The sequence below is a fragment of the Lygodium microphyllum genome, chromosome 26 (assembly GCF_053477565.2).
Source record: "Lygodium microphyllum isolate KBCC chromosome 26, Lygodium_microphyllum_v1.1.10, whole genome shotgun sequence".
Taxonomy (NCBI): domain Eukaryota; kingdom Viridiplantae; phylum Streptophyta; class Polypodiopsida; order Schizaeales; family Lygodiaceae; genus Lygodium; species Lygodium microphyllum.
In genome coordinates this window covers 84,057,440-84,074,809 of record NC_141160.1, presented here as the reverse complement: position 1 = coordinate 84,074,809, position 17,370 = coordinate 84,057,440, and the positions used below count along the sequence as shown (strand labels likewise).

Sequence of the window (17,370 nt, the reverse complement as noted above, 5' to 3'; positions counted from 1 at the left end):
ATGGGTACTTGCTCCTAAAAACCATACCACCTATATTAGCAAGATGCAAGAAATGTAACGGTTCTCTAAATGCATGATATATATATTACAAGGGAAAGCAAAATTGTTACACCCAATAATCCCATCCTTGGTACATTCCTTGGGTGTATTTTGAAACCAAATGGTGGTTATTTTCAATATTTCTTGTCACGTCTTTTCCACTAGCTCCTACATTCTTGAAAAGATTAGTTGAATGTACCCAACCTTATAGGAAATTTGGCATAACCAATTGCTTTACAATAGACCATAGGATTGAGAACTTGGTGAATGTAATCACTTCGAACATTCTTTTTTATGAAAACCATATTTTTTTGAACGACTGATACAAATTACTTGAAAGGATTGGTGTTTAAACTACTCCCAAATCTATGGCCTTGGCTCCGGAGTTACCACCAATAAACCCCTCATAGTAGAGTGAAAGGTACAACTTGTTTGCCTTTCCTTTGAAAAATATTGAAATTAAATTTCATCTTGCTTGACCAATCTCTACCTCCATATGAATACTGTTACCACAAATATTCAACATAATGACTTTGAATGAAATCTATGAGCACTCCACCAAGAAAGAAATTAAGAAGCCCCTCTCCAAATTGCCCTAATGAAAGGGTTGAGAAAGCCAAACCTCTTTTGCAATAATCTGTGAACGGAAAAGCGAAGAGGGCCAACCTCATTGTGTAATCCACTCGACTTCGTCGTCTTACCACTGCAAAGATTACCAATCTCATGAAATTTGCTTTACCTTTACCTTCCATGTGAGAAGGTCCACGTATGAATTACTTTACTATTCAATTAGGAGGTCCTATTTTTTGGTTTTTGATTTTAGGCCAAGTGTCCTTCCGATTTTCTTTCATATGCCAAACTTCACACCCATTGTAGTGCTTCAACGAGTCATGGTAGAGACACTATTAGTTGACGAGTCATTTTAGGGATATCATGAATATCTTTTTCAACCAAAATTGGTATTGTCACTAAACCCTATTTTGAAGGTTCTTTCCTTCAAGTGGCTTCAAGATTTCAAAGGATGAATGCCATACATAGCACCTATATGGTACCCACCCTACTCGCACCCTTCTCTAATCTTAGATACTATAATGTAATTACAACTAATTACAATAGGTAAGTATTGTCTAATCACAAGATTTCATATAGTAAAGATCAAAATTGAAATTTGGAACTTAACTGCATTGCTATAGAAGCATCACCAATGGATAAGAGGTTACACCTCGGAATATACACTTGAGATAAGAGCAAGAACAATCAGAATACTAGTTAAGAATTTAAGCAATAGATGGCCGAGGAAAAGAGAATCTTGAAGTCATTGAATCGAACCTCTATTAATTGAGATGGAATATATATTAGAGCTCATTTGATTGAAACAAGAGGGGCTAATCACCTATTAGATATGTTTTCAAAATGGCAATGGAGAAAAACTCAATCAATAAGCAGATAAATGAGAATAAGGCTTCATTGATTGACTCTCTATGGGTGTTATAAAGATTGGGTTGGGTATCAATGTAGCCTTAATGTGCATTGTAAGTAGAGATTCCAAAGTGACTTGGATTATATACTTGCACCCAACTTATTACGAAATTTTAGAACATATTGTTAATCATCTTCTAGAGTGGCAAAAGCAAACAAGTCAATTTTAGGGCACATGAAATGTCTAATTTTGTTATATGTTAAAATCAACCACCACAATAGATTCAATAAGAGCTGAAGTTGCTTGATGGAACAATGTGAAAAACAATTCAAATACCAATAGCTAGTGTAGACATCTTTCACCCCATCGCAATGGGCTCTTATGAAAAAGAAGCGAAAGTCTCAAAGTGGAAACCAATGTTCATGAAAAGCCAAGGTTTAGGTCAGCACATTGTAGAATTTAAGAAAGACACAGCATGTATGTTACATGGCCCAAATTGCACATACCTTTGGGCATATTTTGTGGATACCAATAACATGCTTGATGTCCACATCTTAAGAAATACAGAAAATGTATCCAAAATGACCTACAATACTAGTATCTAGCTACATAGCACATTGCCCTGCAATGAGATACATGCAGTAACGCCTCAAGTATCTTTCATGAAGATGCAAGGACACAGCAAAGCACCGTAGTCCCAAAAGAGTCAAGGCCAGCAGCAATTCAGGCTACAAACCCAACCTCAAGAGACAGCATGGGTCAAGCCACAATGTCGCCACTGGATCCAACAAGCTCACTGAGCTTAACCACTAGGCTACCAAGCCTCTAGCATGGTTAATGATGATAGGTTCATGTAAAAGGCCAACATTCCAGTCTCCCTTGCCATATACTTATACAAAAGGCATGTCTTTGTCCTTCCATAAACACAATTTGCTCAAGCATTGGTTCTTTCTGCAGTAGCTCTTCTTCAATGCTCATGATGAAGAGGAGCCACCACAGATTGCTTGAGCAAACACGTTTTGAATTCATGAAACCAATCAATGAGAGCCAAGGGCTTGTGGCCTGAGACATGAAAAATGTCAAGAACTAGAGACTAAGATATCTTGCTTATATAACAGGCAAAGCTCGCTAATGTGACCATAATGTCACATAGAGGATGTTATGTCAATGATCTAAAGCCACGGTCCACAACATCCTATGGTAATGCAGAAATATGAGTGAATTGGTGACAAGCAAAAAGCATTCTTTGACACATTAAACTTTAGAGTTTACCAAGATTTAAAAAGTACACAGCCATTCTCAAACTATGGAGTTGCTTGGTGAAAACCATTTGCCACACACACAATACCAAAGGGGGCAAACAAAATTTTAAAACCATGAGGCACCATAATGTGAGCTCACCTTTCTTTGAAGGTGCTCTTGTAGCATTTTCTGCTCAGACAGCGAGATCTGCTGAGATTCAGAGGGTGCATTCAACCAATGTTCGTTAGAAGCTGTTCTGCTTGCATCACCAGTCCACCTAAAGGCATGAGGACTTAGAATTTGACCATGGTTATCTTGACTACCTCCTGTATTGGAATATGATCTATTAGGGAAAGATCTGGTATTTGGTTCATGTCTGGCAAGCCTGTACTTAGAAAGACAAGAATTTTGAGACTGTTGATAGGTATTTGTAAGCATACATGAATTCCTGCTTGCATCAATCCTATTATTTGACAAGAAAGGATCAAGGAAAGCTCCCATGTAAGGCCAATTTTCTTGAACTCCAGCCTGACCCACATCCCATTGATTCTTTAAGCTGAGAAGAGAATTGAAGCATTGGGTTTTATTGGAAGGCATCTGCCAACCATTGAACCATCCCGGTAATCCTGGCAAAAGATTGCCAGGAGAGCATTCTTCCTGACTTGAGAATAAGGATGGTTGCCTTTGCTTCAACTGATCACCAAAACAAGAAGTTCGCATGTGTGTAGCTTGTCCCAAATTGAGACCAGGTAACCCATGTTGACTTCTGGGGGATGCTGATGCATAGTCACCTTTTTCTGTTGTCCTATGATCCCCAAGCAATCTTAATTCTTTCACATCTTTCTTGTCTCCACTGCATTTGTAGTCCCTGAGAGACAGCACCAATGAATGACTACTGTCATGTTTGTTAGATTGAATTGAATTACAAGGAGAGATATTATCTGTCCTGAAAACGCCATTCAAATGAGAATCAAACAAGTGTGCATGATCCACAGCATGATTCAAGGAACCATCAGTCATGTGGGATAATTCATTTGAAGGTGCTTGTGTTTCTTGGTACTGGTACCTGTCGTGGTGGTGCTCATCTCTGCAAAGTTCATTGTGTGTTTTCTTGTCATCCCCATTCTTCATGTCAGAATAACGCGATGCAGGATCCTGATGTCCAAACATAAAGCTGTTCCCTGAGAGTTTGAGTGTTTGATTCTGAAATGTGGACATCAGATCCATATCAAGCACCTGGCTATCTACCCCACTACAATGAGCACCAAGATGTATTCCAATTCCCTGCTCTACTTCCTCACTTTCAGCTCTGCCAGCTAGAACAGTGGAATCTTCACTTCCAAGCTTTAAACGTGGATCCCAATTTATTGAAACTTCCATGCTCAGCAAAGAGTCTGGTTTTTTCTCATCACGTGATTGTAGCTCCTCTGTGTCTATATCATCACCTGGCCAGATGTTTTTGATGGTGGAGATTTCATTATTGTTAGAAACGTCATTATCTGATTCTGCAAGGTTAGCCTCACCTTCTCTCAATACATGACAATGTAGCTCTCCTACAAAATTCTGTTCGTGTTCTCCAATACTGCTATCAAAACTTCCTCGTGATTGACCTGATGCCAGATAAGCATCATGGTCAAAGTGCAACCATGCATGATCCTGCTTCACATTGTGAGAAGCTTGCAACTTTGGTGATAAATGCTGACTAGAAAATTGAGCCACTTCCACTGAGCTTGTAGATGAGTCAACCGTGGCCTGTATCCCTAACAAACTACCATTGCATGTAACAGAAGACTCTGATGTTGAGAAGAGTTTTTTTCTGGAATTTTCTGCTACAAAATGTGGATCATGCTCTACAATTCTGCATTTTTCTTGTGAAGTTGCTGATCCACCAAAGGTGGTAGAGGTGGTAGTGTCATTATTTGCTTCACCCTTGTCTTCCTGCATATGTAAGACTTCATAAATTAATACTTGGTGGTTAACACTGATAGTTTTGACTTTGTGCTGTCAAACAAGCACTCGGCTTAGCAAGATGCAGAACAACATAGGACGTTTGTATTCTGAATCATCTAATAATAACAATCGGAGCATAGAGTTGCAGATACTAATGCAACAACACCTGTAATTTCAGTGCTAAAAAAACTACAAACGTTGCAAACAATTCAAATGTTTGACAGCAAGTTAATAAGCAAACTGAACCCCTTTCAATGTGCATTGGAAGAGAGAGTTACATACCTTGTGAAGGAAACAAGAAAGCTTCTCCATACATCTTGCAGCAGCCATCCTGGCAAGCCTTTCTTTATGCATTTTTCTTGTATAAAAATTTGCATGAGCGGAGGGAATGTCATTCTCCACCAATGAAGACCTTGAAAATAACACAAATGCTTGTAAGACACTAATCAACAAACACATGGATACACTTCCTTCTGTAATACACCTGTCTCCTCATTAGTGTGCATGCACACCGAAGAATGCATGCAATGTATGTATGTGCTTGTGTACACTCAGTATGCCATTTCATGTCAAATAGGGTCCATAAAAAGCATCTCACCAGAATTTGACAACCTTTGGTGCTGGCTTTTCATTGGCAACATCAATGCGATAAATCTCAATTTTCTGTAGATCTCCAAGTATTGAACTAAGAGATGCCAGCAAAAGCTCTTCTCCTTTTCCTTCTCGATGCTTAATGTTCAGATATTGTTTTCGCCTCACCTGCAGGACTTCAACCTTGAGCAAGTTGCAGCTAATTGAACAGTAGATAGATCAGTAGATCAGATTGAAAATAAACTGAAGGATAGTGAATGTTCATAAAATCACGAAAAGACAACAGAGACAAAGCCTGGAACACACCCTCAAAGTATATATCAACTCTTTACAGCCATCAATATCCTTGGGTTTGGCGAGTTTCACATCGTCTGTAGACAAACAAGCTGCTTTCTTTATCGCCTCTTTTTGAATTCCTAACTTTTGCCTTTTACACCTCTGCCTTCAAGATAGAAAAGATGCAGTCACTCACAATTCCATTAAAAACAAGAACAGAGTTTGACTGGGCAGTTGTGACTTGGGGCATACCGTGAGACATTCCCAACATTTGCATTGGTCTCCATGGTTTTCTCAACTGTCTTTCTTTTAATGCAACTGCAGAAATTTGAAACCCACCTTAAACCTTTGGATTAACAATGATATAGCTAGGTTATATAATTTTCTTTAGGGTTTTTTTAAAATTAAACAATCCCCATGTAATGTGTAAAGCAACTGAAATTACAAAGTTACAACCAAAAGGAAACTGACAGCATGCTAACCTAGTAGCCACAAGATCAATTGCATGGAGTGCCTGCATACATAAATAAAACAGACACTTTCTAGTTAAGGGAAAGGAATCATTTGACAGTGCAGCAGAGGATAGCCATATCAGTAAATGGTCTCACATGCGAATAGATCAAGGTGCCACAAACAGCCAAAGTACATTAAAAGAGGAAACACATGCAGATCAGCATGGTTCTGCTCAAATCTAGAGTGCTTCTCAATAATCTTGGTAGTCCAATATACAGGAGAAACAGAAGACATCCCAACACAGATTGCACACAGCAAAAGTAGAAGCTTGCTCAACCACTGGTGGAATATGTCAGCACATACCATCAGAGTAACAGCATGGTATTTTAGAGCTAATTTAACAAATTCTAAGTCTTGGCCTGATATTTTAGGCCAATGGAAGTCTATTGCACTTAGCAAGTACACCCATTGTGTATACAAGTGTGAGATTGTGTTCAGGTTTCTAGTTGTATTTTTAGGCAGCAGTAAAACAAAAGGTGAAACTGGCAGCCAAATATACAAGCAGCTCACAATTGTTTTATCTTACTTCAATGGTTCTTTAAATTTCAAGATGGTGACATGACTAACATTGGCTAACATTGGCAGGCGAACACCCCCTCTTAGATCTTGGGAGTGTCTAAAGACCCAACAACCTCATGTGATGAAGCATAGAAGCCATGGGCAAAGGCTTTGTGAAGAGATCTATTGCGTTATCCTCCATGGGACAATGGGCCACCGCCAACTCGAAATCCACGATCCGCTCTCAAACATAGTGGTACTGAACCTCAATGTGCTTCGTGCAAGCATGAAACATAGGGTTCTTGGCCAAAGCTAGCATACTCTAGTTGTCCACATGCAGCTCCGTAGGTCCTAGCTAAGTAAAGTCAATCTCTACCAACATACGGCGAAGCCAAACCACCTCCATAGCTTAGAACATAAGGCCTGATACTCAACCATTGTAGAATAAAGGGCTATAGTAGGCTACTTCTTGTTGCTCCATGGGATAACTCCCAATCCAAGGCAAAAGGCATAACCTATAGTGGACCTTTGTGAATCCACATCACCTACCCAATCAGAATCACTCCAACCAAAGAAAGTAACCCCCTCTCCATACATGATCCATAGGATCAAGTCCCTTGCAAATAAGGGAGAACGTGCAAGGCCACACGCCAAGGCTCCTAAGTGGGAGTCGTCATGAGAGAAGACAACAAAGCCACAACAAAGGAGATATCCAATAGAGTGTGAATAAGCCAAATGAGGGAGCCAACAAGACACATGTAACCAAAGGCATCTGTAAGGGGAACTCCAACTACCAAAAGCTCAAACTTTGGGTCCATGGGACATGAAAGAGACCGACAATCGGCCATACCCAACTCTGAGAGAAGTTCTAAAATGTACATATGCTGCAAAACAAAGATACCATGTGCCATCTAATAAATCTCCAAGCCAAGGAAGAAATAAAGGATCCCTAGATCTGTCATGTCAAACTCCTGTTGCGAAATCTCCCGAGTACGATCGACCTCCCAAGTATGGCTCCCTATAATGACAAGATTATCCACATACAAGATGAGCAAAACACCCCTATCACCCACAACTTAGAAGTGTAGGTTGGGTCATGAGCGGATCAATGGAAGCCAATCTAAAGAAAGAATCGATCAATCCTCTAGCACCAAGCTCTAAGAGCTTGCTTTAGACCATAGAGGGCCTTCCACAATCTGTAGACATGGTCCTCCTTCCCCCGCACACGAAAACCAAGAGGCTATGAAACATACATCTTCTGCTCAAGGACTCTATAACCAACCTTCCTTCTCGGATAGGGTGGTTTAACCCGATTAAGCACTTAATTACAGCAATAAATAAATGCACATAAAATGAAATACACACTTTACCATAACATTCTTGGACAGTAGACTCCCTATTGGCCCCAAAACTAGCGCCCCTTGCAGTATTTCTTTAGCTTTCATTCAATTGGAAGGAGTACAACTTGAGATTCTTCAATCTCCTACTAACCAATTGCTCTTGCTGTCATAAATGACCAGCAAGCCTTTTGGGTCATTTGCCCCTTGATTCACCCAGGACTTCTTCTCCTATTTGACCCTTGGCTGGCCAAATGCTGCCCCAAATCAATTTGGGATGGGCTGGCTCCTGAAATCCCTTGATAATCTTCAATTATCAGCTACTGATTTCAGTCCCTTGAGCCTTCAATCTCTGGCATGGATCCCAAGGTGGCTGCTAAACCCTAATTTCTGCTGTAAATTAGGGTTTATTGCCAAAAATAACAGATCAGCCCACCAAAAATGGCTGAGATCTCCTCCGAATGGCTGAGAATTGCTGAGAATGGCTGAGCCTAGGCTGAAGGAGATGAGAGAATGCTGTAGAGAGAGAAAATTCTGAGATTTGTTGCAAAGAACTTATCAAAATCAATTACTGACCTGCTATATCAGCCCCAAACAGATGCACCAACAACAATAGGAGCATCAGAGCCTGTGATCTTCATGAGAAAGTGCATCAGCAACAATTGCCAGCTTCCCAAGGTCAAGAATATGCAATCTCCATCACCAAAATGGTCTCCAATGGCTGGGAAATGGCCCCAAAAGCTAGCAGCAACAGTCCAACACCTCTTCCCAACAGCTCCACAATGAAAAAACGAGATTTCCCTCTCCCTTCAGCCCTATTTAGCCTTTCCCCCACTTGCATGGGAAAGTTTTGTCAAGTGGCAGCTTTCTTAATCCATTTTCATTCTTAATCCATTTTCAATAATTTCCAACCATTTAATTAATTTTCAGAATTAATTAATTCAACCCTTAATCCATGCCTAGAAAATTGACCTTACCCATCTAAAAATTAATTGGCTAGGCCATTTGCAACCCAAAGCGATCCCATGCATTAATTGACCCTTGGACAAGCATTAATCCACTAGGGGCAAACTGACACCAAAATTCACCTAGAATCTAAAAAGTGTAACTTGTTACAACTTTCACCTTTGACACCCATCTTTTTCACAGTGTCCTTTGGCCTTCAACTATGAAAAAGTAGCTTGCACCTCACATGTGCAACACATGTGCATCTTTTAATTGCACATTTGATTAATCCTTTAATCAAATGTCAATTAAACATAGGCAAAGCATCAAATTTTCACGTCCTCGTGACAGACTCCATTCAAGAAGGTAGACTTCACGTCCATCTAATAAACAAGCTAGCGGTGATGGACTACAAGAGCCAAAATAACCCAAATAGTAGACATCCAAGACATAGGTGCAAAAGTCTCAAAATAGTCCAACTTGCCCTCTGAGCAAAACCCTTGGCAACAAGTCTAGCTTTGTGCTTGTCCAAGGAACCATTTGCAAAGTACTTGGTCTTGAAGACCCACTTCACATCTATCACCTTCAGCTTTGGGGGATGTGAAACCAACTCCCCAGTCTCATTACATTCAATGGAATCGAGCTCCTCTTGCAGGCCCTCAGCCTTCACCACCTGTTTACAGTTGTCGCTAGGTATCCTAGAGTTGTCACATATAGTCTGTCTGTCGCGTTTGATACTAATGTTAGCATCTAGTGCTGTCGCCAACAATCTAGAGCTATGGCCCTAATCTTCTCTCCCCTCAACAAGCTACGTTTATAGTTTCCAGCTACTGCCATGTTCTTCTCTCTCCTCCATAGGCCTCAACAAGCTATATTTACAATTTCTGGTTGCCACCATGATCTTCTCTCTCCTCCATAGGAGATGTTTGCACCTAGCAGCTATCGCTCAGTTTTTCTCTCTCCTCAAGTACCTGCGTTTTTTAGTCTTTCTCTCTCTTGCATTACCGTCTGCATCAAATCCAACCTTCCTTGGCTGTGTTTGCCAATGTTCGACACTTAAAGGCTATCTTTGTTGCAATTTGGGATCCGTTCAAAGTACGACACGCTCTACAGCTCATAACCTCTACCTTGATCCTAGAGATACGAGAGCTCAAGGTTCAATATTCATTGCATAGCGTAACTATTGTATAAGCACTATATATTCATTATTCATTCCCTTCATTATTCATTGTGTTCATTGTCTCTGAGTTACCCTAACTATGTTCCGTATTTATCAGTCTGTGCTTTATGATACAATTGGTTTTGTGCTTTTTGTGTTTAGAGCATTTCTTCACAAAGTGTTGCATGGGTTTGTCCTCCTCCGTCTCATGCTCATCCCACTCATTCCATAGAGTAGACACCACTATCTTGGCGCAAGGCAAACCGCACCTCATAAAGGCGCTCAAGCAACAACCACATGTAAGTAAATCGAGTCGAAAAAGGCTTCTACAACTCGAGTGTGCTATGCTTACAATACATCGCAAGCCCCTTTATCTTTACTGTGAAGAAGGTGACCACTGATCTAGCTTTGCGGACCATCCTCTTCACCCACTTGAGCTTCCCAATGTCCTCCATGAGCAAGTCTAAACAATGACTTGCACATGGAGTCCACACAGTTGTCGGAAACTCAGTCTTAAGCAGACGACCCATGCACTGACAATTCAATGCATTGTCAGCAATGACTTGCACCACATTCAAGGAGCCCACCTACAACCACAAATTACAAGTAACAATACTTGGAGGTTAGAGAGAGAGAGAGAGAGAGAGTTGAGCCTTTCAAGATTCAAGAATCAAGAGAGAGAGGTTTAGGGGAAAGAGAAAATCGAGATATATATTAGAGAGAATAGAGAGATAGATAGTTAAGTATAAATTATAATGAAAGAAAGTAAAATAGATTTAAAACACAATGCATACCTCAATGATAGCTTATCAAATGTGGCGGTAGATGAATGCACCCATCTTTTTCCTCCCCCTCTTGCCGGTGTCTACGGCCCGCAAAAAGTAAGTGCCAAGTGAACATGAGACAAGTATGTTGATGATACCTCATTTCTTACAATCACTCCATCCATCGGTGAGAATGGAGCAACCATATTTTATCCATGCGGCCCAGATAGGATCAAGGCTATCAATCCTCTCCTTCTCTTCATCATCAATCTTTTTTGCTCTCATGTCGTTGTATGTGACACCGGTCCATCCTTCACATGGACCCCCATTGACAATGGCTTTTACCATCTTCTTCCATTGCTCTTGCTTTAGGACATTGAATGCAAGATTGCACTCAATCACCGTGCATGCAATTTCAATGTCCACAAGTCGTTGCCTTTCTCTAAGAAAGGCAACCAATCCACGCACATAAATGGGAACTTGAGAGAGAGAGAGGATTGCCTCTCTGGTACCACATAAGCCTCCACTCGTCTTTTGCTGTGGGGAGCCAAATGGGATATGAAGTCTCCACCACCAATGGTACAAGCATCTCTCGCATTGGTTGAAAATACGTGCACATTCCATGCTTCCTCATTAGTAGGCATAGGAGTTGGTGCTAGTATGCCACTTCCTCCTCCTCTTACGGATCCCCCTCCCATCATGGTAAAAATCTCATCCGCGATGTTTTGAGGGATTTTCTTGCAAGGAGCAACTTGCCTTCCCTCCCCCCACATCTTGGAAAGATATAGGAGAAGCCACGTTACACTACTTATACAACACTTCTCACAATACTTGCACGTCCAATGGTGAGAGTTTGACTTTTTTGTGTCTCTCTCCACATGGATAGCGTGCAAATTCAAGGCCTCGTACTTCTTAGGAGTCATGGTACTAATATCGGATGGAGAGGCCTAAGGGAGAGTGAGAGGAGAGGGAGAGTGAGATGCTTGAGTCTTGAAACTTGAAAGTTGAAAGAGAGGGAGAGGATTGGGGTAAAGTTGAAAGAGCAAGAGTGAGAGAGAGGAAATGGACGAGGCTTGATCCTTGAGCCTTGATAGGGTACAAGAAAGGGAAAGAGTGAGAGGCTAGAGCTTCACAAATTACAAATCACCACCAAGATTCAAGATCCAAGAGAGAGAGATAAGAATGGCAAATGCTTGCTAAATTGGTGTGGAAGCATGGAGGAGAGAAGCATCTTTTGTAGATGGGATAAGGGTCAAACAATCAAAGAGGAGTCAACAATCAAATTAGACTACTAGTTGGATGGAATCCAAGGGGGGCTGGGGGAGGAGTGTATAGTTGGAAAAGGGAGTGGGCTGAAGTATCCAAGGCTTCCCACCCCTCTAAAGTGCCACGCAAGATGACATGGACCCAGAAACACACAAGAAAAATGTGCAAGAACATGGAGAAACACGCCAAACACAATGGCCAAAAACGGCAAGTTTTGCTATACAAATACATACCGTATTGTACAGTATGGATAGTACCGTATGATGTACAAATGCAACTATAGTTGCCCTATAAGAGTGCAAATAATCTTTGTACGTATCTTAGAGAGTCTTTGCAATGTAGACATCCCGAAGGTCAATGGTGTGGCTACATCTCACAGTCCAAATGAACCAAGAAATGGTGTTGGCAATCAACTCCCATCTCTGATAGTGCCCTTGAGTCCACTAGGTTTGTGAGTAATCTAAAGATGGGATTATGCTCAATTATCAACCAATAATGAGAGTGGCTCCCCAAAACATCCTTCTATTCACAAGCTAGGCCTCTATTCATAACCCAAGCTCCTACCCCCCATGTCGCTGCCATTGTCTTCATTGTGCCATGAAGACCATCCTTAGGGCTCTTCTCCACACCTAGGCTTTGGCACACCTCCACAAATAGTGCCTTGGATTAAAACTTTTACAAGCCTCCCACCACATTGGCTAAGGCAATCCTCACCCACTACACAAATGTCCCTGGCTAAACCCTTGGCTGCATTAGGTTTAACAAACAATCTTCTAACAAACTATGTCACTTCAACATCTTCGAGATTAAGGTTAAGGTTGGGAAAGAGACCCCAGATGGTGACATATCCTTGTCTCCCCCTTTTAACTCCCCACTCTTCTCCAATGCAAAGGGTCCAAATAAGACCCAAGAATTTCAAGGGTAATCTTTCAAATGTATCTCATTGCACATTAAGTTAACAGTCGTTAACCGAGGCTAGCTTTAGATGAGCAACGGTGGAGATAGATAGCAAGGGCATGCTTTGACATGGCAAGCCCCAAGTGGTTGAGACCTCCCTCCTCCTTCCTCAAGACCCACCATCTTTCTTCTACTCTTCCCCCCTCGAAAGAGCCCTGGTATACAACAAAAACTCTTTTGCCTTTTTGATGCATGCTCTACCTCTAACTTCACCGTTCATAAAAGAGGTGGAGGGCTGGTCATGATTTTCATTGCCATTTCACTCCCTCCGTCTAAACCTATAGCCTAACTAGAATTTTCTAAATAATGAAGCTAGTTGGTCTCTTTATTTGCTTGTGGGAAGCTTCTTGTTCAAAAACAATCCAAATAACCTCATCCACTTCAAGTGAAGCCTCAATAACCAATTCTTCAAGAACCTTTTTCTAACAAGACTTATGATATTCAAAGCAACATGAATGCAACAATGAGATGGCAATTGGAGGGGATCACTGCATCCTTGATTTGTGTTTGATCCTAAATACACTACTCTCCCTCCCTCTTTTTCTTCAACCTATAATTTGCAAAACCTAACAAGAACATCATCCTTCGACATATTTTGAATGAAACATCAGACTCCCCCCAAACCAGCCCTCCATCTCCCTCATTCTCGTTTCACCAACCATGAAATGAGATTCATGAGAAGCTCCAAAAATCATCGTACAATTTGATGAGCTAGAATCCACTATGGGCAATATGAGTATAGCTTTGCAAATCACACTACCATGAAACCATAGCAATATGGAGTAGAGAACACATGCCCCCAAGAAACCAAAATGCATCCCAAAATAAGTCATCCCAAGAGCATGTACTATGTCACTAAGGGACAGCCAAGAAAAATGTCCCCCTATCAGCAATGGAAAAAAGGATGGCTAAAGAACGATTACCGTTTGCATGGTGTTCACATAACTAGAGAGGGGCAAAAGAAACTGCAGCATGCCAAGCAAGAAAATCCTATCTAAGGAGAATATATGTTAACTAAATCAAGTCGAGTTGCCAATGAAGAAGTCCTTTCAAGCGGACTATATAACTCTACATGCCCAATGAAACATCAAAGATTAATGCATTCCTCATGGTCCATATTGTCAAAAGTGGATGCAGCAATGGAAGCATGAAAGAATGTTGAAATAGACTGTTGAATACAAGACAAAATAGAGAGCAAAAAGAAAATACAAGAACATTGCAAAGGGAAACTCAGAGACGTGCTCGGAAAATGGAATCCATATACCAAACATGAGACAGTCGTGTACAGTAGTGAGTTGCTCGCTACGTGGGCATTGGCACTGGCTCCCTCTCTCCGCAAGACATGCACTGGATCTACGAGTGATGAATGACTGACTAAGGAGGAGGAGCCTAAATGAATAGGCAAAAAAAAATGCAAATAATGCATCAAAACAGCCAGCATTAAATGCTGGTCGGCCAACAATAAATAAATGCATAAATAATCACTATAGTGATCACTAAAAAATACCTAATAAACTCAATAATGTTGGTCGGCCAACAACAATAAATGCATAAATAATCACTATAGTGATCACTAAAAAATACCTAATAAACTCAATAATGTCTCGCATAGCCTAGATACACACATGAGCTCACTAGACTACTAACACCCTCTCTCAGATCATGGGCGATCTAATACAACACAATGATACAATAATAATGACTCATCATAGTCCACACAACAAAGACCTACCCAAGCAGTAGGTGATCAAGTGGGAGATGGATTTTAAGGCACACTTCATAAGATTCTAGAGCTTTTTTTTGCAGATCCATAAGAAGATTTGAAGCTTCAAAGTGGTTGTTTGTGCAAAGCATTTGAGGTGCATGATGCAGAACATTTTAAATCTAGAGGCAAAGTGGAGTGCCAAGTCGAGTCTACAAACAAGGAAGAAGTGCCTAGCCATCATTTGGACATTAATATTGCACGTTTGAGGTCAAATTTCATGCAGAGAGACCTTAATTTATGAAGAAACACATTGCAGGTAGCTAAGGAGGCCAAAAAAGGACCAAGATTTGAAGGGGTGTGGACAAATTTTAATGAGGCATGGACCAAAGGGAAAGGACACATTAAGTTATGCAGTTATTGGAATAAGAAAATCATGGAGAGAGAGAGAGAGAGAGAGAGAGAGAGAGAAGAAAATCAAAAAAGTAGGAGCGATGGTTTCTTGCTTCTAATGATCACCATGCACAAAATTTGCACTATCTTTCGCAAAGAAATGAGAAACAAGTTCTCCTCTCCATCCTCTACACAATCATGTAAATTTTATGGCCTGATTTGAAGAATAAAGAATGCTGGTTTTTTAATATTTCTCTCTCCTCTACATTTCAGTCTTTCTCTCCTCCCTTTTCACACACATAATGGTAATTCCTATGAGAGGAAGGGGGTTAGATGCAAGAAAGGGAGAGGTAAGAGTGGTATGAAAAAGAATATTCGTGGTACATTGCTAGAGTCCATGGAGGATTTCCCAAGCGAGTTAACAGCTATCTCAAATGTCAAAGACCTTGGATTCCACACGTTACCTCATACATGTTATGGTGCATAAGCAGTCTAAGCATAAGTGCTCTAATTTTTTTAGCAAACAAAATCCAAATAAAAATTGTTTTAGTGGTGTATAAAAAATGGCTTGAACTTAATTTTCAGCACTTCACATTTGCTATTCATTGTTTTTCTGATTCATTATGAAATAAATAGCCAAAAATTAAAAATAAAACTTTAATAAATAGTAAAAATTACCAATAATTAGTAGTATGCTAAGAATAATCTAAGAAACCTGAAAAAATAAAAACATCACATTCACAATTGTATTCATTTGACTGAGCGTATGAGAAAACTCAAGCTACCTAGATACAAGGTTCACAAGGATAAGCAGTGAGGCTAAGTTGAGTACGTGTATCGATCTATGCAAAAAGACAAGGACCAGTGGGCCAATCCTTGACCAGGTCAGTATGCTCATGATTGGAGGCCACATCAATCAACCGAGAAGAAACCTGTGTTACATTTATGTGGTGTGCTAGACACTTTATCTTGGCTACTCCTGCTTGGAGTTCAAAGTATGTAGGTAGATAGTGGACTATAATCACAATATGTTAGTGTTTAGAGAGAGTTCTTCTAACTATAGACAATCACTCAGGGTTGCAAGGCTGTAGGAATTGGTTGTGTGATGTCAAGTAGTGAGCTTAGAGTGTGAGAGCTACTATTGCACCCATTTTAAGTCCCAACATCAAGCCACCACCAAGGTGTCTCGGAGGGAACCTAATGTCGATGTTGATCGTACCAACTCTTGAAAATAAAGAAGAATCATGGCACCTCTCTCTATCTGTCATCAATGCCTCGCAATAGTATACATGAAGTCAATCCTAGCTCCAAGATATCAAAACCGGCCAAACTTCTATCGATGTGTCAAGGAAGTCCCTCTCTGGAACCTGTGCATCTATATACCTATACAAATTAGGCTCACCGAACCCACCTCACCACCCTCTCAAACTTCCTCCTTGGCACTGGAGAGTCATGAGGGATGACTACATCACATGCACTGGAAAGTAAAAGAACCGCTTGCCAAGCCCATCCCCCGATCTAAAGAAGAAGATTCCTACTGCACCTTGGGCTTGGCTATAGGATCCAAGTCAGAGTCGAAAGAGACGAATGACTCATCAGAGAAGTCACCATCTTGTTGCTTCTTCTTCTTCTCCTTCTTCTTCCTAAACACTACTAACTGTTTGCAATCCTTGCACAAATGTTCCTTCTTACCACAATGATAGCACTAGGCCTTCGACTTCTTCTTTCTATCACTTCGGAGCCAGCATACTGGGATGAAAGCCTCTCCTGTAACCGCAAAGACACCTCATGTTCAAGCAACAATGAGGACAAATGGGTAAAACTCATAGGCATGGATGACGTCTGGACCCCCAAAGTATTGGCCACTCCATCAAACTCTGAAGGAAGCTTGTAGAGTATAATCCCCATAAGATGAGCCCCTAGGAGATGGATTGCATGTGTCTCAACGGATCTTGTACCTATGTAACACAAAGCAAGAAAAACTAAATAGTGTCCTTCGGCTCAAACATCATCTACTTGAGCTATCCATAAAGGATAATTTCACACATAGTCGACGGAGCCTTGTATATCTGAAGCTTCACCCAAATCGCAAAAGAGGTCCTATAGAAGGTGGCCACTGAAAGGACGTCTTTATAGATGCAACAAAGAAGAGAAAAATAAGCATGGGCATCATCAATATCCCATGTGAGCACAGTGTCTTCATAGTTGTCCTCGTCAAAATCAGCTAGAAGAGAAGTGGGACACAAAAGATGCTCAAAAGCTCCAAAACGATGTACCATAACTCTATGTGAGATAATCAAGGCCATGTAATTTGTCAT

The 17,370-nt window shown here is 40.7% G+C and overlaps 1 protein-coding gene across 1 annotated transcript in view; it reads right to left on the bottom strand.

Moving 5' to 3' along the window:
- Positions 1 to 1,735: 1,735 nt before the first annotated feature.
- The window catches only part of LOC148013479 (nuclear factor kappa-B-binding protein), a 60,375-nt gene continuing 44,740 nt past the window's right edge, over positions 1,736 to 17,370 (bottom strand). The window contains exons 5-11 of the mRNA XM_087667595.1: positions 5,771 to 5,836; positions 5,549 to 5,684; positions 5,250 to 5,410; positions 4,934 to 5,063; positions 3,768 to 4,639; positions 2,861 to 3,569; positions 1,736 to 2,521 (exon numbers count right to left, since the gene is read on the bottom strand). Of these exons, the coding sequence (XP_087523721.1) occupies positions 2,309 to 2,521; positions 2,861 to 3,569; positions 3,768 to 4,639; positions 4,934 to 5,063; positions 5,250 to 5,410; positions 5,549 to 5,684; positions 5,771 to 5,836 (2,287 nt within the window). The 3' untranslated portion in view covers positions 1,736 to 2,308. The remainder of the gene's footprint in view (positions 2,522 to 2,860; positions 3,570 to 3,767; positions 4,640 to 4,933; positions 5,064 to 5,249; positions 5,411 to 5,548; positions 5,685 to 5,770; positions 5,837 to 17,370) is intronic.